At 35.0% G+C, this 22,223-nt stretch overlaps 1 protein-coding gene across 1 annotated transcript in view; it reads left to right on the plus strand.

Moving 5' to 3' along the window:
- Window positions 1-19,032, plus strand: part of LOC150101310 (cuticlin-3-like) — a 67,863-nt gene extending 48,831 nt beyond the window's left edge. The window contains exons 2-8 of the mRNA XM_090400731.1: window positions 7,833-8,038; window positions 8,434-8,570; window positions 9,969-10,117; window positions 13,971-14,052; window positions 16,007-16,169; window positions 18,359-18,530; window positions 18,803-19,032. Coding sequence (XP_090256857.1) covers window positions 7,833-8,038; window positions 8,434-8,570; window positions 9,969-10,117; window positions 13,971-14,052; window positions 16,007-16,169; window positions 18,359-18,530; window positions 18,803-19,032 — 1,139 coding nt within the window. The remainder of the gene's footprint in view (window positions 1-7,832; window positions 8,039-8,433; window positions 8,571-9,968; window positions 10,118-13,970; window positions 14,053-16,006; window positions 16,170-18,358; window positions 18,531-18,802) is intronic.
- The last annotated feature ends 3,191 nt before the right edge of the window (window positions 19,033-22,223 follow it).

Here is a 22,223-nt window from a genome sequence, read left to right on the forward strand (position 1 = left end):
TAGAGAAGACAGACCAACTTGCCATTTTTTGCGGTTTAAGATGACACAAACATGTTGTTATTACAAAACGTACACTGCAGTGAAGTACAATGAAGTCACTCATCTGTAAGAACTGCTCAAAACAAGTTTAGCCGTTTTTCAGATGTACTCCTTCGATCAGAACTTATAAGAGAGTGAGATATGTTATCGTGATGTGATTCATTTTCGAGTATTTGATGTCGCTGAGAACATTAAAAGCAACACCAGTTATTTTTAATGTTGCCAGCGACATGAAAGAGATCGAAAGGAAGATCTTGCCTCTACATCTGCGAATGCAAACAAGAATATACGTTAGGATTTTGCTGTTTTAACTACAGCATTCATTTACTGAGTTTGTCTACTAAAGAAAAGGATAAATAGCATGCCAGACAGATATATTACAATTATGTATCAAATGTACTGAGATTGAATTTTTAAAGGTGCACTCACTTATTCTGTAGTTTAGGTATACAATAACTAGTTGTTTTTGTTATGCTTCGTTTTCTTTAAAATAATAAATACTAGCATTCCCGGGAGGAGGATTGAAAGAAAAAAATAAAATTTTATGTATACATACGCGAAGGACTCAACATGCAATGTGACATGAACGTCATTAAAATTCAACATATCACCATCATTCCCATTCAAGTTCTAAGATGAATCTAGATGCTTGTCGGTAATCCTCTTTAATTTAGCCGAAGAGTTCAATTTATTATTATTATACAATGACCACGGTTGGTATGGCTATGCTAAATGAAATGAAAAGTAGCTACTGCCTGAACCATAAGAAATTATCGCAAGACCTCTGAACCGTGCCCAAGGGAAAAAAAATAACATAATCTATTTGTAATGGGTATTATTGGGGGGGAAAAATTAGTAAAAATCTATCTTTGTATTTTTAGGGTTAAGGAGAAATGCTAAGATTTTCTTCATGAGTCAGTCTAATAGGAATTTTCTAATTATACTTGGGCCCCTCCAGGGCTCTCAGTAACAGATGGGGCATTGGCCGTTGCACGTGGCACAACTGGTAGAGTAGGTTGTTCCGCGATTGGATTTTGTAGCGGTAAGAACCACACCTATCGAAGCCGTTGTACCCGGTCGGCCCCATCGATTTCCGTCGTCTTGATAATTATCGGTTGAAGCATTATGACTCTCGGGGAAACTGACAGCTAAAATACATTGTCCCCTTAGAAGGAGGCTGAGTTCCGGAGAATCTCCTCTCTTCACCTTGAGTCAAGTGGCTGAAGCACAGCTTCAGGCTACTCCGCAAGGCACGTGCTTAACCCTCAGATCCTTAAAATAGGAAACATTGGATGGGGGGGGGGTGAATCCGCGATAATTAATGAGAGACAAAGGTTGCCAGTGTTAAGTATGGAGGGATAGAGGATATAAAAAACAAAAATATTCCTGAAAGGAAGTGTGTGCCTTTTACATAAATCACTTTGATCTTCACATTAATCAAGAGGAGCATCTCCTCATTTGCACAAAATTAAAAATATTAAGTGACTTCTAGATTATAAAGTTTTATTGATAATCCCTCTGAAGCCAATGAAATTTCTACTGGGCAACAAAAAACTCTTTTTATGCACTGAATTTAAGAAGTATAATTTCATGTAAGGCCTGCTCTCCAGTTAGTGAAAGTTGGTGTGAAATATTTCTTGGTTAGTATTTTAATCTGTTACACAGCCATCCATGAAGAACCTTTTGTACGGCACCACTACAAGACAAGAAAGTTAACAAACGTATACTAATTATCGCAATTGAAATAATATATTCTTTGAATTTGAATTAATGTATCCGCACGTCAAGACAAGCCCTAAATTCCATATTCGGATTTCAGGATGGAACTATAAAACGATTGCAACAGAGATATCACCATCTGATATTTCTATACACAAGGATTTTTTCCCCGTAAAGAGCAAGACACATCTAATGAAAAAAATATCTTCTTAGAAGTTTTTCTAGACATCTAAATATACCGTAGCATACAAATAATCAACTTCACCCAATTTAATTAAAGAAGAAGTAGCAATTTAGGTAAAAGTTATGACTGTAACCAAAGGAACGCATAAAGCACCAAAACCGAATAATTTATTAAGAGAATATCTCATCGTACTTTTTTCTTCCTAATTTTATATGCTTTAAAAAAGGAATACTTGTTTAAAAGAGCAGTGAAAGCATACTAGACAATGAAAGGCGAGTGGAGTAATTTTTTTTTGGATTATTTGAACTCAAACATAATAAAAAATAAATGTGGAAATCTGTTTAAAAGAAACTTCATGATCCAAGCTTGAAGATAGAAGAAGAAAACAAGAAAATACATCTCCGCAAAATAAGCATTTCAAACCAATCCAAGGAATTCAAGTCGCCAGTTCTTGGAATGAAATAAATATTGCAGGTGTGAATGTCCATGTTTGAATCGATGGATTCAAAGCGCCATGTCTTACTTAAGGACTTGTTCTTAGATGAACATCCGTGAAGATTATGTGCCACGGGATAGAATGTAAATTTGAGAACTATAGCTATCTGCTGTAGCTTTAGTTGTTCTCAAAACACAGCAACCCCACCTTGGCCATAAATCAATGCTGATGTATGTCCTTATTGAGATCAAACTGAAACCAAAGTTTGACAACTCAGTTAAGAAAAAGCTACAACAATCACATTACATCCAAAATATTATTTTTGACTTATTATTATCATGTTTAATTTTACTTTTTTTTACCTTATTCTACAGTTAATTAGCTGATATTAGTGTAACGCATCTGTTTGTAACTGAACAGGTGTTTGATATATACTGTGCATTATTAAAAAACTAACCGCTGAGCTGATTTAAATAAAGTGATAAAACTCTTAAAAACAGATTCTGGATAAGGAAGGGATTCGTAGGGAGTTTAGAGGTTCGTAGAAGGACGAGATAAAACTTTTTAGGCACTACTATTGTATACGCACATTCGCTAAATAGGTCTGTTCGAAGATATTGATTAGTTTGGTGTCTTACAACGGAGCGAGAAACGATATCCAAGTGACGACTTTAGTCAAACTATTTGAAGTTATGTCAATACTCTGACTGTGCATTTGCTAGTTTAGAACACCGCGATAGGACATTGCTTTTCTTTGAAAAAACTGAATAGTTCTCTATTTTTTGATGCTATAAATTTAACAAAATGTGAATTATATTACAATTAGCACTGCGTTATTCGAAATTCGCAATTATATTAATACTTATCATTCGTCTAGTCACTCTAGTGTATATATATCCTTATAAAGCAGTCCTAAAAACCAATGAATTTATGAAATTTAGATAAAATATTTATTATGGCACTTATTTGTGAAAATTATTTAGTGGAAAGAAAATAAGGAGAGGAATATCAGTCTGAAAATCACAGAATCGCTTAAATTTTCTTAAAGTATTTTCATAAGTATTAAATCTAAAATTCTGCTGATTTCTGTGATGTCCAAAATTTGAATTATTTTCTTGTCGATACTGATTTTGTCATGTTATAAGGAGAAGAACATAAGCAATGCGAAGAATGCGACTACACACTGTAACTCCGTTCCCTGCCTTCAGAATGAACTGTGTCTGCAATTTTGCTTTTCAGTTCAATGCGTTAAAAGTACCGTCTCCCTATCTCACTCCTTCGACTCTATTCCTAGATATCTGACCATATTTCTGGTAGAGAAATATGGCCACCAGTTCAGGAAGTTCTTTCCTTTTATCTTTCCCAAATGCAACCTTAATCTTCTCCTTCCTTCATTTTGTGTCCGTAATCGTACTGTCTACGGACAGAGAAACCGTTAGCAGCCCATTGTGTGTGTCTTCCAACGTCACCTATTGCAATGTCATTACCAATGGGTGAAAGCAATGAACGTGCTGGCATGCGGTGATTATCCGGACTACCTTGAATTTCTAGCAAGATGCTCTCAGGCACGTATAACTAACTTATAAGATTGCGTATCACCCGGAATTAAGATATAAGTAAGAAAGTGCAGACACACCCGAATGTGTAATGCATTTTGTTATCGTGTGGCAGAGCGCTTCGCTGTAACAGCAACACTAACTGCAGGATCCGTAGCAACCTTGAAGGAGATAAAACTTCTTCACGCTAACTCTCATTACGCCGTACCGTATTATATCCGTCACGATGTTTTATCAACAGCACCACCTTGCTAACTCATGCTCCATCACAGGAAGATTCAATGCGCCCTTCCGCTACAGACAATGAGAATGACAAGACATGGAAGCGTGAAAAACACACGAGGAGCAAATGGATATTCTTGGCTGCTGTCTAACAAATGACTGAAGGGAAAGGGGAGGGACAGAAGTAATGTAATATGTGCGAAGAATGAGAATAAGTGAGTCTGTTACGGTAACACCCCTGGTCAAGTATATTCAACACATACGTGAATAGCCAGTCCTGAACTGGGAGGTACCAGGGAGTCATAACATCCGGGTCTCTTTTTTTCCCTTTATCCGTAGAGTCGCTTGTAGTGAAACCACTCCACTCTCTGCTTAAATTATCGTCCTTTGCACTTCTCGCGAAAAACGTAGTGTCAAAATATGTGCTTTCAGGCAACCCACGTGACTTGCAGACGCAGTTGTAATTGGTTTCATTTCGCTTTGCTTTCTTTCGAACAGACTGCACTTTCTTCTTCTGGAGAAGGGGATTGTCGTTGTACCGCGGCAATCTTTTAACAAGTAAATTTTCCAAACTGTGTGCTAACTAATATCAGCTTTTGAACTGTATTTAAATTTCACCGTTTAAAGCAAGTGACTATTAATTGATTAATACTACAATTAATTAAAATTCACTTGCTTTTAAATTAGTAACGTCAAGATAATATAACAGCGCCAGTTGATCGACACATCTCCGAATTTCTTTACAGCCGGTGAGAGATAAACAGAATTTAAGTCCCCTTGCTTGCTTGCTTGAAGGACATAAAAGTAACCTGCTCCAATGTAAAGGTTACTTTACATTGGAGCAGGTTACTTTAGAGAAACGTTCCTTAAGTCATTTCCCTTCTTTTCTAATAAACTTATTGTTTTGGTGTAGTTAAGCATTCAAGATCTTACAAGTGTATCCAAGCTTGTAAGATGAATGCTGACGATCAGATGAATGCTGACAACTGGGACATGTTTAAAATAACGTTCATTAGACCACTTTAACATACCCAAAAAATTTCCATTGAAATAATAGTGTGATGGAATAGTTCAAAATAACTTGGTTGCTGTTTCAGTTGAATAACTGATTTTTAGCTCAAAGGTCACTACGCTAAATGAAGGGAACTTCCATCGAACCTTTTGATTAGATTAAAGCTCAGAGTAATAATTCCAGATTTTTTTCCTCTCCTGGTGAACAGACCTTTTGTATTTAAATAACGGCCTTGATGTCAGTCCGTCGATATTCTACTTCTAACTACTACTCCACGCAAGTGGTAGTTGTATAAATCTATATGCATGCTTGTTCTAAAAGCAAACTGCTGATATGTATAATATGATTCTATATTACAAAATGAACATTATCAGAACAACATATTTAATAATATACAGTGAGAAGTTGATGAAATGTAAACAGATAACATAATGAAAACGTTCAATGAATATAACTTATGTAAATATTTATTTTTACAAAACTGCTGTCGTAATTAACGCTATCGTCTGTGCAATAATAAGTTAACAAAAAAGGTAAAATAAGCAAGACTGAAAATAGAATGTTTCAGTTTTAGTGAAACACATGATGTGATTCGCAGCGGCGATCTGGGTCTCACATGCCGTTAGAGTTCGGTAAGAAATAAACAGATAATTAAATTGAAAAACAAACACAAACTGTGATGTTAGGTGTTTTATGTTTCTATTTCATTTCATTTATATTTTTTATTTAGAAATTTGATTCGTTTGCTAGCACTGTCTTCTCCAAAAACAGGAAAAGCCTAATCGTTTCTAAGGCAACCGTTTCCAATTTTGGGAGGATATTCTGCCAAAATTGGAAACACCAACATCACGGTTAATTTTTACACATATATTTATATTTAATTATCTGAACACTAATGAACCGTCATACACAGCTGATGTAATGAGGGAAGAATTACATCGTGCTTTTTTAATTATATTTAAAATTGACTTATTGTAACTAACTTATCATGCATCTTGGTATCAAGATTATCTTGATACCAAGCAGAAAATTTTGCAAGAAATAAATATTTATATTTCTTGCGAAACCGAAGTTTCTCTACTACCTCTTCCATTACAATATTGTCATCATTGCATTACTGAACTCAGTGATTATCTAAGAGGATGAAAAACATTCCATAGACGGCAGTAACAAACTTCCATTCGTCCTGTCTGAGAATATTTCGTTTTTTAATCCAGCTAGAGATGAACAGCGCATAGACAGAAAAAGAAAAATAGAATTTGACTTGAAGAAAAACTTCAACAGAAAACACATCCGTTTTGATATATATATAAAAATGTGTTCCAGTGAAGTAAACCCCTTTTAACCCACAGTTAGATAAAATCGTATTTAAACCTTTCGCCATGACAGCCTACTTCTCAAGCTCACTTCTTGACCATCCCACCTGCAGACACTTCCCAAAGTGTCAGCTCCTCCGTATGCGTGACATCATCTCAAAGTCGTGCCAATCTTTATAGGCCGGAATCTCTCGCTACTCTCAGTGGCAAAACGTTATCACTGCATTAACCTTTTGATCCTTCATCGGCTCATCAAGGCCTCCTACGTCCGATGCCGGAGACGATAGTAAATGGCCCAGTGGTCGTTCTTTCTGTTGACGTCCATAATGCATTGTGGGTCGTGAACCCGATATGTACCTTTTCAGATTCACTTAAGTGTATGGCCAGGTATCGTCAATGAGTGGGTTATAAAGAGGAGGGGGGGGTATTTGAGGAGAAAAATGCATTACGATGCTCCGAGAAATATAACTTGCCGTGAAACACGCAGTCTTAAGAATAATAGACATTCCGGATGTAAGTTAAGTCACGCTGAGTTCGAAATCAAAAGTCCATCAAGAAAGGACAAATTCTTGCTGAGCTGTTTACTTATTTTATAATCTGAACTTTTTTTAACTCAAAAATGAATATCAAGTTACAAAATACCACGAAGCGAATAATATCAAGCAGCAAAGATTATTAACTGTTCTTTAAACATCACACCATAACCTTCATCATACCTAGTAATATAAAAATAGCAATACTGGGTTAAAAAGTTTATATTGTTAAAAACACTGCCGCGAATTTTGCTTCAAGTTACAAATAAATCCATAATTATCAATATGATTAAAATGCACAAAAAACAAGGTACGTTAGAGTCGGTTAGAACAAATGCGATAAATATCTTTGTAATTTTTTATACTAAAAGAACTAAAGAAAACAGACAAGAAAGAGAAAATATTCGCTTCATAATTTGAAAATTTAAGTTTTTGAACTAATTACAGAGAATTTATTTTTAATTTTTATTTGATTTATTTCTTTAAAAATTTAATTTGTTTGTTCAAAATCACGTTCATAAAACCTCGGTAGCCAATTTGAATCCCATATTATTATTTTTTTAATTGGGTAATTCATAATATTCGTTAAGTATTATTGCTGGACTTCAATCTTAGATCAGGATACATACATACATATACAGTTCAGAGATTTGAGATGAGAGGGAATCATTTGATACAAATAATGATTTTTTTAGAATATCAATAAAAGAAGAAGAATGATCTTCTTTTATTAATATTCTAAATACTGAATTTATAAGTTTGATAGGAATGGAATCCTTTCAAAATAACATAGAATATTTTATTTTTTTTTCAAGGGTCCAACCTTGTTTCCGACGTCAGCATCGCATGCAATAGCCATAACATATTGGTCACCATCTCTACTGTCTCCAATTTTAACGGTATGATTTATCCAAAGGGCCTCTCCAAGAATTCATCTTGCATGACAGAATATACCACCGCCGGACCCCAAGTAGTCTATTCACTTCCTCTACGATCTTGTAACACAATGAGCACGGACATTGTAAGTCATATTTTCACTAAAAGGGTATTTTATTTGTCTAATTATGCGACAATATACAGACAAACTATTAACGTGCAGGATAACCATGATAAATTAAAATAATCATTTAAAAACTTAATGAGAAGCAATTTATTTTTCGTTTTTTAACGATAAAAGCAATATCCTCCAACATCACGTAGGATAATTTTAATAATGAGCCAGTCAGCAGTACCAAGATGCTCATAAAATTATTTTAAGAGTAAACAAAATTACATTATAAAGTTAATTTTTTTTTTTCAAAGATTAAAAAGTTATGGGGGTCTTAGGAGCCTTTTTTTCTTATTTGGAAGGATATTTTACTAATGACAGAAAACAACAGAATATATGTAAAACGCAGGTGCGCTTTCTTTTGTTAGGACGATGGTGTAGAATACTTCAACACTGTGGTCATTCAGCCTCATCGAAAACTGGTCACCAACCAAGGACGTGGGTACCACATTCGATGCAGATATCAGACCAAAGAGAAGACCATCACATCAGGTTTCAATGTGAGGTAAGATTCGATTACGTTTATTAAAGTGTAAATTGCCGACTTATTTTGTTCTAATTGTTTGCATTTTGATTTGCATAACAGAGTAATCTTGTGGATGAATTTTTCAAATAATTAATCTCAACCTTTTGCTTGTTATTCCCACTTTACACTTGGCTTCTTCGTGTATGGAATAAGCTACGGTTTGAGCACTTCAGTGACACCCACACTAGAAAATTAATGGAACAGTAGGTCACCTGAACGTCTCCGACTAATAACAACACGCATTATTCGCGACCGACGTACATTGCACAAGACCTCTCCTTGAAAGAGAATATCTCAAGGCCCCGTACAGAACGGTTCGTAACCCTGACCTTGAGTTTACTCAAACTCTGCTTGATAATCCCGTCTAATACTAAGCAAGAAGGAAGATTACGTCATATTCTTAATAGGCAGAGTCTCCAAAGTATTTAAAATGCTCACACAACCTGGTGGAATGCAGCTAAGGGTATCCGGTTGCTAATTTTATTGTGACTCACTGACGGAAAGCATCCTTCCTGAAATGGGCAATGATTGTTACTCCCTTCCCCCATTTCCTGCTGCAAGAAATGATTATAGCGTACAAAACAAACCTTTGTTTCTTTCTGGAAATAAGATGCAATAATAACATGTTTGGGGAGTCAGCTCAGTTATCTCAGTTCAGTCATAGGTTGAGCTTTTTCATTAGCACGAGAGAGGGCGCTCAAAACTTTGCGTACCTTTATTGATTTACTATATTGAGAAATATCATGCAAGAATCGTACAAGACGTTCTTAATGCTTTATTTCAAGAACTGTCTTAATCTGGATAATCCCTATTCGAACAAAGGAGCTTGTTATCTGGGCAGCGAACACAGTTTTGTGCAGTGGAATTAAAACATTCATACAAAACTCCAAACTGGTTTATATACATCACAACAGAAAGATATGTTAAGCGTCGCAAACAAACGAAAGAAAAATATTTCAAATGTTTTCAGATCTGCTTACTGACAGGCTATGATAAAACAGGAAGCTATCGTTTGTGAATTTATAACCACCAATAAGAACCGCTGCTTATAATGAAGAATGTGCGCATCAGAGAATCATAACTATAATGGTTTAAATCGCCCAGTTTAAATAAAAACTTACTTTTATAAATTATCTTTTATTCATTTATATTTTTGTTGTTTTGTTTAATAACCTATCTTGCCACAGCTATTTTTAAGAATATTTTCCCCCTCACATAACACTGATCTGACGAAGGCATATTCATTACATCCATTATTATCAATTAGAAAAATACTTTCTGATGACAGTTAATCACTGTTATAGTAATGTTTGTTACTCGTGGTTCAGTTACATCTTTCACTGATTCTGGTTCCATTATTTTTTAACCGTTGTCTAGCATGCTGGGAACCACTCCTCTCATGGCTACTGCTCCCATGCCAGTATGTTCCATGCGTATTTTTCTTGGAGATCCCCACGAAAGCGTCGTGGCCGAAAACGTTAAAATTGGGGACCAGTTGACACTTGTAATCAGTATTGATTTTCAAGGTAAGGAAAACAGTCCTAAAATATTGTTAAATTCATTTGTAGTGATATGTAGTTAGTAGTTTTAAACTATGAAAAACATAAGACAAAAACATGAAAAAGTCAGTAGTATTCATCGATTAATAACCAAACGACTATTCATGTAAACTACTATTTATTAATCGATGAATAATAACATCGATGACAACACTAATAATTTGAATCCTAACTTCAAGGGATTTAAATTTGCTTTATGATTACAAAACTACAATAATTACCACAAGACCAAAGACAGTTTTAACAATTTTAGCAAGGAGAAAGAGAATAAATATTAATAAAGAATTTAAAAAAATTAATGTCTGGAATATCATACGAAGATACCTTATTTTAATATTTAATATTAAAGTACTAAAAAGTAACAAAACGAAATAAACAATAAATAACACAAAATTCCACTTGCTAAATAAAGAATTTAAAAAAAAAAAACACGAAATTCCACTCATTAAATAAAGCATAATACCACTCACTAAATAGAGAATAAATTACGGAAGCTTACAAATCAATTTCGGATTTCAAATTTTCATTCTAAACGGAATCTGATGGCCTTGACAACAGCGCCACTAAAGGCTGTTGGTTATAAATTAAAATTAATTCGTTTTTCTCGATTTCAAACTTGTGTTATTTTATAATTGGTGATTATTAGAGTATTTACTGCAGCAAAAATAGTATCGTATGTATTGTTTTGTGCATTGTGTATTTATGTTTTACAATTTAGAAAAACATTTAAAATACTTGTGATACGAGGAATTCTTATGTTTGTTTGTTTGGTTGGTTGTTTTTTCAAATAAAGGCGAATTTCAGTCTTAATATGGCTGTATCAGTTTTTTTTTTTTTTTTTCCTCCACAAAACTTGAATTTTTCTACCTGCAAAGCAGGCAAAACCAGATGGAGTATAAGCAGTTTAACAAACGAGAATTGTGTGAAACAGATCGTGCGTGTTGGGTAGTGGAGAATGGTCTCCCGCGATGAGTCCTGGGACTCCAGAGGGTAACAATATGCTAGCAGGAAGTTCCAAAATACTTGAAACGATTTCTTAGTATGGTAATAAACGCCAAAAATAATTTTGTCCAAACTTGTTGTATGAGCACAGCATTTTATAGAAGTAACATAATTATATGATGCACCAATGTGTTAAATCTGATAATGTAAATTAAGTACGTCAGTTTGTCATTACGACACAAGATCTCTTACACAGATAATGTTATTTACTGTAATAATTAGCATGCATTAAGTAAAGTTGACAAAACTTGTCTCATTTAGTTCGGTTACGAATGCACGCATTGAAAGTTGTAAGCGTCTGTACGTCAAGGCCGCAAAGCTGAATTAAACACAAAAAAAGTAAAAGCTGGATGTATTGATAGAAGATAGGGTGTCAACTGTACAGAGTATGGTGTTATCAGATGGGCAGAGAATCAAAGGAAACATTGGCTGCTTATGTAGTTAGCTACGCAAATGTTGACCCTTTAGTCGATGAATTATACCGTAATCCAGGAAATTTTCAAACACTAAATTCTTCTATGTAATTAAAAATATTATCTTCAAACTTGAAGACCACCGTGACATGTGCCCAAAGGTAGAAATTACAGCCAAAATAGCTAACACTTTGGAAGTCATGTATATATTTTCTGTTGAATGCGTGTGTCTCTGGAGGTTTTCCCATTTTGCAGGAATGAAAAACTCGAGTTTGCCTGCAGGAAAATCCTACTTATGAGATCGACTAACTTATCTTCTGTTCTAAAGCCCTTATGAAGCTTCTTCAAATCTATACGGAATCGAAACAACTAAATGTTTACAAAGGGAAAATGTACTAGGGAGGAACTCGTGTTGTGAAATTTTATAACATTTAAATGTATGAATAATAACATTCTAGGGTTCGGATTCAATTCTTAACTCTGTTAAGGACTACTTGACAAATAATGAATGCTTATTATAATTATTGTCAAACTAGATCTGGCTAGTTTCTATTCATAAGATAATTTAAAATGATGAAAGGGAAAAAAAATTGAGTAAGTAGAATATTTCATAAACGTTCCAACGACCTTGAATGGTTCTTCCCCATGCTATAACAGGTTTGGTGAACACAGCATTGTGTACAATGGAAAGTACCCTCAACCTGCTTTGTGCAGAATATCGTAAAACGAAATGAATATCACCATCAATAGTAGTTTTTGATTCTTACATCATACATCTTTGAAGATTACTAATGAGCCAAGCATTTTAGATATCAGAATGATTAGTGCTATGATAAAATCCCTGTTAATGAAAAAACCAAAAATATTGGTAGTGAGGCCTGATATGGCAATATCTACACAAAATATAATATCTATACAAAAGTTTCTACCTTGTGAGTTAACGGATGCTGCAGTGAGCGAGAAATCACATATATTGTTGAATGTCCCGTCAAGTGTCATCTCCATTCAGGTGGTTGCCTATTATGGATCTCTATCTGAGATCCATAACGTGCAGTAGAAAAATAAGATGGTGAGGTTCTAATCTCTTCCTTCTCGCAGTTAGTATCCTATGTCTATAGATATGCGTGTTCACGGGGCTGGTTTCGAGAGACGAAAAACCTGAGTTTCCGTATCAGACCGGTTAACTCACCAGTTGATTGAAAACATCTAATGAAGGTTTCTTACCTCCGACGGAATCCGAACTAGGTCTTTCCAACCAAACGGCTCGTCTATACCAACTGAACAACAGAGGCTCACAAGAAGTTTAAATAGCGCGTTGCTATTTAGACTCCGTGCATTTTTGGTCATCTATGTAAACAGATCGTTTGAAGATTATATCGTATTATGATTTTTCAAAAAACGGAGATAGAGATAACTGAAATTCTTATGAAGTGGACCGAGAACTTTGATTAAAACAGTTTATGAGGTGTTCTCCATATATGCCACCCAGTAAATTTTCTATTGCCACATTAAATGAAGACAACTGAAGCCATGAAAACCAAAGTGAAAAAGAAAGCATCTAAAATGCGCATTTTATGAAGGCTGAAGGATAGATAAGAGAAGAATGTACATCATCAGAAGTCGGATAACTTTTTTGAAAGAGAACCAAGGAAATGATTGACCATTAACAAATTGCTCTAAATACTGCGAAAGATCATTCCATCTGACTACAGTCCCTACAATTTTCTCAATATCTTCCAAATCGGTTCAATTAATATATATGTATCTCCCATCCCCAAAACATATAGTACAGTGAGCGGACTCAGATTTTTTTATTTATTTTGTAATTTTTTATTTATTTGTACATAGTCCAGAAACCCTATTCTATAGAGACCAACCATGGAACATTTTTAGCCGCTTCAGTCCTCCAATAATATCGAAGAAATGGAATTTTCTTTCTTGAAGAAAGTATAGTTAAAGCATTCCATTAGGAAATGTGCAACTCACCTGATGTAATTTTTTGTATCAGACTACGGATTCGTTTTGTTCATCAATCCATACCCATATAACAGCGTCGCTCGCTCTGGCTGAGGTTTGAATTAAATTTATTATTTGGAATCTTGATAAATATTTCAAGCCATCTCAATTTCGTTTCGAATCATTTCAGTTTTACTATTTAAGATGGTCCGCTTCCTGAATTTCCGCAGTTATATTTTCTGAAGCGAAAAGGTTTAAAACCTTTTCAAAATTTAAAATTTGTTTAAATTTTTAAAATTTAAAGAACATGTTAAACAAAAATGTAAAACATCAATTTCCCCTCCCATTAATACACAATATTCAAAACCTGCTTCTCTTCAGGAACAAAACCTTTCATGATTTCAGTACCATACGTCACTGTATATATTTTTTTCTCGATTTTTTTTCAGATGTATACGGCATTAAGGTCACCAACTGCCTAGTTAGGGATGGAATGAACTGGGGAGAACAACCACTCATCAATAATGAAGGGTAAGTAAGAACCAGTTTATATGTCTGTTATGGTTATTTTCAGTACTAGAACTTTGTCAACCTACAACTGACAATTCCTCAACTTATTTTTGGTTCATGACGTTCCACTGACGCTCATAAACCAATGCCGTGTAGCGATGCTTCCAAACTTTCAGCACCTGCGTACCATTTTTGATTTTAGTAACAAGAGCATATCCCTTCTCAGGCAAAGGAAATTTGGGAAAAGTTATATTTCATTCAATCACGAATCATGAATTTTTTTTTTTTTTTTTTTTTTTTGCTATTCGTTATAATAAATTACAACCATGTGAAACATTTTTTTTTAATTATTGAATACATTTTTAGTTACACGAATACAATATACATACAGTAGCCTCAAAAAATTATTTAATGAGACGAATGAAATTGTTTCGGTTAGAAAGACGTTAGTTCGGTGAAATTCGGTTCTATATTTATTAAGTCGTAGATGAGGTTCCACGTTAAGAAGCCAACTTGTGACACAAACACAATTAAATATGTATCGATGCGCGCACGAGTGGTAAAACAACCACTGAAGACCGTTATAATTTAAGATACAAATGACTGCGAAATTTAGCGGAGTTCTGACCGCGTAGTTCGAACGAGTGAATTTAAACTTTCATTGCGCAGTTCGAACGTAATCGTGCTGCAACAAGACGCGACCGTAACGGAGGTCAGTCGACCTCCGTTACGGTCGCGTCTTTAGTTTTGTTTAAACTAAACTTTGTTTAAAACTTCCTTTAGAATTTTTTAGTTATTGAAAAATTATTTACGGAATAGATCTGCCTTATCTGCGACAATACACCAAAAAAATATAAAAGTTAAAAAACAGAAAAAGTAACCCAAATAAAAAAAAAATGACTCGTACCCCTGGAAGTACATGTACCACACTTCGAGAAACAGTGGCGTGTTATGTTAGAATCATTAGATGTTGCTGAACTAGTAGTTATTCAAAAACGCTGGTCATGGCAATTAATAAGAACAAAAAAACCGCTTCACGTAAAAGTTTCGTTTACAAAATATAAATCTATTTTCAACACAAAGAATGGGAGGAAAGCATCATATTATAATGTATGAAGTTTCCCACTGTAAGATTTAAAGTCGTAATTTTATTCCAAATTTTCAGAATTTCATAAGTATATAAATGACGTCTGTTAGTTCAAGGTTGCTTTCCTGATTAACCGAGGTTTAATTTAACCACTAAAAAGCTACTGAAGTGAGACGCTATCCTTGTCTCCCACTTTTCATTATTCCTCCACGTGCAATCTTATTCGTCAAGAAAATACACGATTCAGATTTAGTGATATATTTGATAAAGTTTGCGATTTCCTTTATTAAATCTTTACTAACAGCTCGAATCTCTTTGTCAATAATTAAAAACAGTGTCGAAATTGAAAGTGGTGTCTAATCGTAATGTTTGTGCTTCTTGGCGTGTCGTTGCGAGCAACTTGTTTGTAGTAGCCGTGTTCTTCCGTGTTAATTTTTCTGATTACAATTGCGTAAACTTGAGAAACACCTGGCGTATACACATAATATATTATGCGAAACATTTATAGTCAGTATATTATACAACAGAACGGTGAAGTTTGTAAAATTCAAAACAGATTCATTGCGGATTGTCTTGAATTTAACTGAAATCAATTACTTACATGTCCGAACATTTCCATCATATAATACTCTTATAAAAAAAGGTTGTAGGAATAGTTGACACATTATAAACCAGACAAATATGAATAAATTTAATACTTTTGCTAAAATGAGCCAGGGGAAATAATTACGCTCAAGTAACATTATGATGGTTGACGATATTTTTAAAGTACATGTCAGAAATCAAAATATTTTCTAAGACAAGTCATTTTTAACATCAGAATAATTAAGTCGAGAAAAGAAAGGTAGAATATCTAGTTGGTCTTGGCTAACGTTAGAATTTTTACAGGTGTCCAGTTGATGAGGACATAATGGGACCATTTGATTACCTTCTCAACAAAACTCAAGCAATGGTGAATTTCCCTGCCCACAAGTTTCCATACACGTCATCAGTTTATTACCAGTGCAACGTTCGTCTATGTCTCAAGAATGGCGCTGACTGCGATGATGTGGTAAGTACCGCGACAACACGTTCAGATCTTCTTCGCTATTTAACATAAATTTCCTCCTTATGTGCACGAATACACATAAATAATGAAATATATTAAGATACCTATCGATGTGTTCAATTTTTAGCAGTATAAATTGGTGAATGCTTATCGGCCGACCATACAGTAAATGTAGATGACTAGATTTCCATTATCTTATTCACTTTCGGGATGTTATTCTCAATAATAACCTGTGAACACTAACAGGAATATTGCTTTTAGTAACACTATGTTCACGGACAATAATAGGAACTGTCATCAAAGTGCAACACTACAGTGATTCCGTTTAATAAACTTAGTTATAACACCGTTGAGTAAGAGTAAATCACCAAACAAGAAATTATATATGAAGTTAACAGCAATAAATCTATTTAGTTATCGAATTTATGTTAGGTACACACAACACACAATGTGTATTTAAAAATCTAAATACACGTGCGTGCGTGCGTGTGTGTGTGTGTGTGTGTGTGTGTGTGTGTGTGTGTGTGTGTGTGTGTGTGTGTGTGTGTGTGTGTGTGTGTAATAAGTACGTTCACAGTTGCAGGTTCGTAATACTTCCATCTCCTAAATCCATAATCCAAGTTCTCCTTTGGGAAACTATTTCCCCATGTTACAATTCTCCGATCCCTCAGACTACTCACTGCAAGTCAATTATACGTCCTGTTGTTGGACTTGTCTCAATAGCGGAACGTGCACAAAACAAAAAGGAATTTAAATTACTGTCCACAAAATAAGTCCTTCAATGTAGGACATCTGAAATCCACATGGTGCATTTCAAATCATTAGCTGCTCACGCATTCTTGAAAGATAATCTGAAACAGCACGATCACTTAAATGGAAGGGAGGAGAAAAAGTTAGCAGAAGTGTTTTATGCCAAGATGGCAGGAACAGATCCAGAGGATGACGCAAGATGTTTTTAGGTCGGCCTGTCTGTGGAATGAAACCTTCCCACTGTATGACTGGGCCGACTTTCAGCTGAGACATCTGTTTCCATCAAGAAGGGATTTAATTAATTTCCAGTAAAATATATCAAAATTAATGCAACATGATAAAATATAGAGTTCGATGTTTTTATACATGTAATTGTTAAAAGTTAATCGGAAAAAACATCCTATCACAGTATGCGGTTTAGTAATGAGTTTGAAGAAAAACAAAACTTTTTCTTTTTTCTTTTAATGAAAGTGTGAAATTCTGATTTACAAGGGAAGATCATATCAAATGGAGCAGCATAAAACTTATACTTTACAGATCACTTACAGAAACATGAAGCGAATGTTAATCGTATAGTTTTTTTCCCTTCCTCTATCTCCTTTCTTTATGAAAATATTCTACCCCGGAGTCTGAAATAGCCAAGTAATTCACATAAGCGAGATGCAACACGCAGCCTTCAGATATAAATAGACTTGATATTTCTGACAGCTCTGTAAAAACAAATATGATCTGTTTAATTGCGGAAAACTGTTTGGCAGAATGGGAATGATGAGGAGCAGAGAACGAATGGAAAACGCTTAATAAGAGAAAAATACTGTCAGAAAGTATAATTTGCTGAATGAGAATCCAATCACACAAGCAAACAAACCTTGAACTTCTCAAACAAAACTTTTGTCTTTTTTCTCCCTTCATAACATCTTGGATTAACCTCCACGACGAGCTTTTTGGTTAGTAGAGATCGGTTCCTTGAATAAATCTTTTTATATTTAGAGGGTTTCTTCTTTCTTAATGGTGATCATTCTATCAGAAAATAGATGGTTAGTTTTTTCCACTTAGCAAATACAAATGGAATTGAAAAGTGGCAGAAGTCAAACAGCAGTATGAGAGTTACTAAATGGTGAATGAATATCATGATGAAGAAGCTGAGCCCAGTTGTACAAACTTCGTTCTCCTTTAACTTTTGAACTAACAGAAATTATTTGGGTTAAACAGAAGTGCTCATTATTTCCTGTTTTTGGCATTTTTTTTAAATTTAAATTTAGACATTTAGATTTAAACAAAGCACTATTTAGACAAAAGACACTTTCATCAAGGTCGACTTCAAATTACCATTTTTATATTTTTTTTATATTTTGTATTTGTTCCCTAAAATGAAAGCAGTTACTACTGAACTGCGCAGATACGAGAAATTTAAATTGATGACGTATTTTTTTATTTTCTAGCCTCCATTGTGTGGTGATCATGGCTACGCTTTGAAGCGAAGAAGACGTGATGCTGACATTGAGCAAAAAGGAAATCTAAAAGAACTTTGGGGCGACTTGGATTTCAGAGATCTCAGTGTCGAAGTATACTCCGGTCTCTATGTAAGCGAAGTTGATGAAGCAGAGGATAACAGTAAGTAAATATCCATAATCCATTGAAGTAATTCAAATAAATGCAAATTTACTCCTGGAACAGTAATTAGATATTCATAACAACTAAACGATGTAAATACACAAGAGTAATTCACTAAAATATAAATATTCACGACAAATGAAAATGAATTGAGGATTATGGAGCAATGTACATATCAAGTTAATTATTTTTCTTGCAATATTCAAGATAATTAAACATGTCAGGTTAGTTCAAAACGCCATAAACTGAACTATCTTTTTTATGTCTTCTAGAGCTCCCAATTTCATCCCCACCCCAGCAGACATTTGCAGAAGAGGAATTCTGTGTATCAACCAGGAAATTTGCTATTGGTATTGCCATCGCAGGAGTACTGCTGATGTTAGCAGTGATGTTATTAGTGGCTTGTATACTTCATCGCAGAAGACGCCGAAAGGGCACCAGCACCGCAGACAGCTCAATCTATTCAGGCCCGTATAGCAATCATGCATTTAGTAGAGATTAGATGAGGTTACTGGCTTAGCGTCGAGTCTGTCCAGACATTGCTACTAAGAACTACAGATTATACTCTCATTGCTACTAAGAACTACAGACATTGCTACAAGGTGCGGATGAACAGAGCAGTGAAATGACAGACATCGTTGATCGATCATCGTAGCTTCTAATTAGACAAGCAAGCACTGTAGACGACAATTTATAAGGTCACACCTGACTCACCAGATTTGCTATTTATTATGTGCCAAGCACTAAGGTTGCTATCTTTTTTAATTATTTATTTATTTTAAATAGTGCCTTATTAGGTGACCCATACATATCAGGACTGTACGTTTCATTTTACACTCACATCTATTAGCTGCGAAAATACTCAAACTCAAGTAGCTTGTAAGTTAGATTCTTCTGAAGCCTTTTTTTCATTATTCGTATTTGTCACTAAGATGTAGTAGAGGATATCGGTCATCCTCCTCAATGAGCAAAAACAGACTCTCTTCCCTTTCAGTGGCTAAAAATACCTCATACATTCTATTGTCACTACTGGGTAGGGTGTTTTATAGGAATTAATAAACTTAGGCAGAGAAAGTGGACGTCGCCTGAAAGTAGAAGCCAGCGTGTCAACGAAGTAGCTTAGCTAACAGTTTCCAGTGGATTTCTTTCCACTTCAACTGTGGACCGTTCTTTGGGCGTTGGCTTCGGAATGTGTGCAATAGGAAAAGGTTTGCCAGTAGAGGGCATTCTCTTTAATTATACTGTCTTGCTATGTACTGAAGTTTTTTTTTCTTTCTCTGACACGATGCCAGTATTTCTTTGTGTTGTGCTTTCTTGATTCATCATATTTTCATCGCGTGCGATTTTAGTGGCAAAGTGTACAGAAAATATTGTCAGAAGTAGGAAATTGCAATATTACAATTAGATATTAAATACGCAAAAGAAGAACCCTTAGAAAAATGCAAAAATAATTACATTTGTTCGCATCAAGGTTTTAGAAGTTTATCAAAAACTTTATTCTCTACACGTTCTCATTTTTCGGTAATTTTTTCCCAGAATGAACTGATTATTAATAAACTTCCTATTGCAATGGCTCTATTTCTCGATATTTTCCCTGTTTAAGTGGCATCAAAAAGCAATATACAACTGCGCAATGCGCATCACAAACCACCCCCAAGAGAGCTTTACTTAAGTGAATTAAACCAATAATAGCCCTAAGGTATTTAAGCAAGCGCGAGTTATTGTTTAAATAATGTTTATTTGTAAATAGTATTTTTGTTGTTTTAAGTTACCTCGGTAACATTGAAGCCCTTCAGGCAGCTAAATGAAAGGTTTTAGGAACATCCTAAGGGCGTGGTGAGAGGGTCGGGGATAGGGAAATGGGAAAGTATTTTTGTTCCCAACTAATGTACATAGAGGAAGTCTACAGGGGAAGAACGGCCATGTTTAATGCTGAAGAAAGATATTTTCTTCCAGTGCTTGCCGAGTTAAGCTATGACACCATGGAAAAAAACTCATGTTTCTTCAGTTTTTATCTTTTTGTTTCCTTGTGGATGTTCCTATTAATATGGACTGTGTGTATGTGTTGTACCGTCCTGTGAATGTTTAAAGCTGTAAAATACTGTATTTCTGAAATGGTGACATGAATAAAGGGTGCCACTCTTTAAATGCTTTTTGCGTTCATTTATTATTCCAACCTTAACATATCATTCTAAACTGAATATTTAAATGTATACAGAATTCACAATCAAAGGGAAAAATTACCAGTTTATCATTGATAACCTGAAATTTAAAAGTACCGCTTCTTTCAACTATCTTGGAACATTGATTCGAGATAATAAAATTCGTACAGAAATAAAAGCTAGAATATATTCCTCCAATAGATCTTATCATCCGCTACATCATTTGCCATCTTCCAAAATTCTATCAAGCAGAGTTAAAACAGAAATATACAGGGTGTCCCAAAATTCACGCAAGATTTAAATTTAGCGCCATTTGTGCGGTAAAGTGTTGCCAACGAGAAAAAAAAGACAGCGTGACAGCCGACAGTTCAGGGTTATTAAAAATGGAGCGCTACACGAAAGAACAACGCATTTTCATTGTTGGGCAATATTTTAAAAATAATGAAGGTTTGGCAGCTACAGTTCGCAATTTTCGTACAAAATATGGTCGGAATAGTGATTTAACTTCATCAACTGTGAAAAGATTAATTAAAAAATTCAAGGAAACTGGATCAATTAGTGATCTTATACACTCTGGCCGTCCTTCAACAAGTCGTTCAACAGAAAACATCGAAGCAGTTCGTGAGAGTCCAGGAACATCAATTCGGCACCGTGGTCTTGAATTGGGCATTTCGAGAAGCTCTCTACAGCGTATTCTCACGAAAGATTTGCATCTTTATGCTTACAAAGTTCAACTGACTCACTGAAGCCTACTGACCACACACAGCGAAGAGAGTTCGTTGAATGGATTATGGAACAACAACAAGTGGATGCTTATTTTTCGAACAAAATCATCTTCAGCGATGAGGCTCATTTTCATCTTGATGGCTTCGTTAATCGACAAAAGTGTCGCATTTGGGGTTTAGAAAATCCACGAGTGATTGTTTCTCAACAATCACTCGTGGATTTTCATCCACAACGTGTCACTGTTTGGTGCGGATTTTGGGCTGGAGGCATCATCGGTCCATTCTTCTTCGAAAATGCGGCTGGTAAGGCAATAACAGTTAATGGTGCTCGCTATCGCAGCATGATAATCCAGTTTTTTGTGCCTAAATTGCAAGATATGGATGTGGACGACATGTGGTTTCAACAGGACGATGCCACATGCCATACAGCCCGAGAAACAATTCAATTACTGCATAAGTCATTTCCGGGTCGTGTAATTTCCCGTTTCGGTGATCAGAATTGGCCGCCCAGATCATGTGACTTAACGCCGTTGGACTTTTTTCTTTGGGATTTTTTGAAGTCTAAGGTTTATGCCAACAAGCCCACGACCACCCACACCTTGAAGGAGGAAATTGAGCGCTGTATCAACGAAATTCAGCCACATTTATGCAAAACGGTCATGGAAAATTTCGACAAAAGAGTGCGTATGTGCCAGCAAAGCCGTGGAGGCCATTTACCCGATATACTATCCCATGCATAATCCTATACTGTATACTTTATGAATCAATAAGAAATTACAATTTTTAATTAAAAACCTGTGTTTTCT

The sequence above is a fragment of the Typopeltis vanoorti genome, chromosome 11 (assembly GCF_054136105.1).
Source record: "Typopeltis vanoorti isolate ZY-2024b chromosome 11, IOZ_Tvanoo_1.0, whole genome shotgun sequence".
NCBI classification, from domain to species: domain Eukaryota; kingdom Metazoa; phylum Arthropoda; class Arachnida; order Uropygi; family Thelyphonidae; genus Typopeltis; species Typopeltis vanoorti.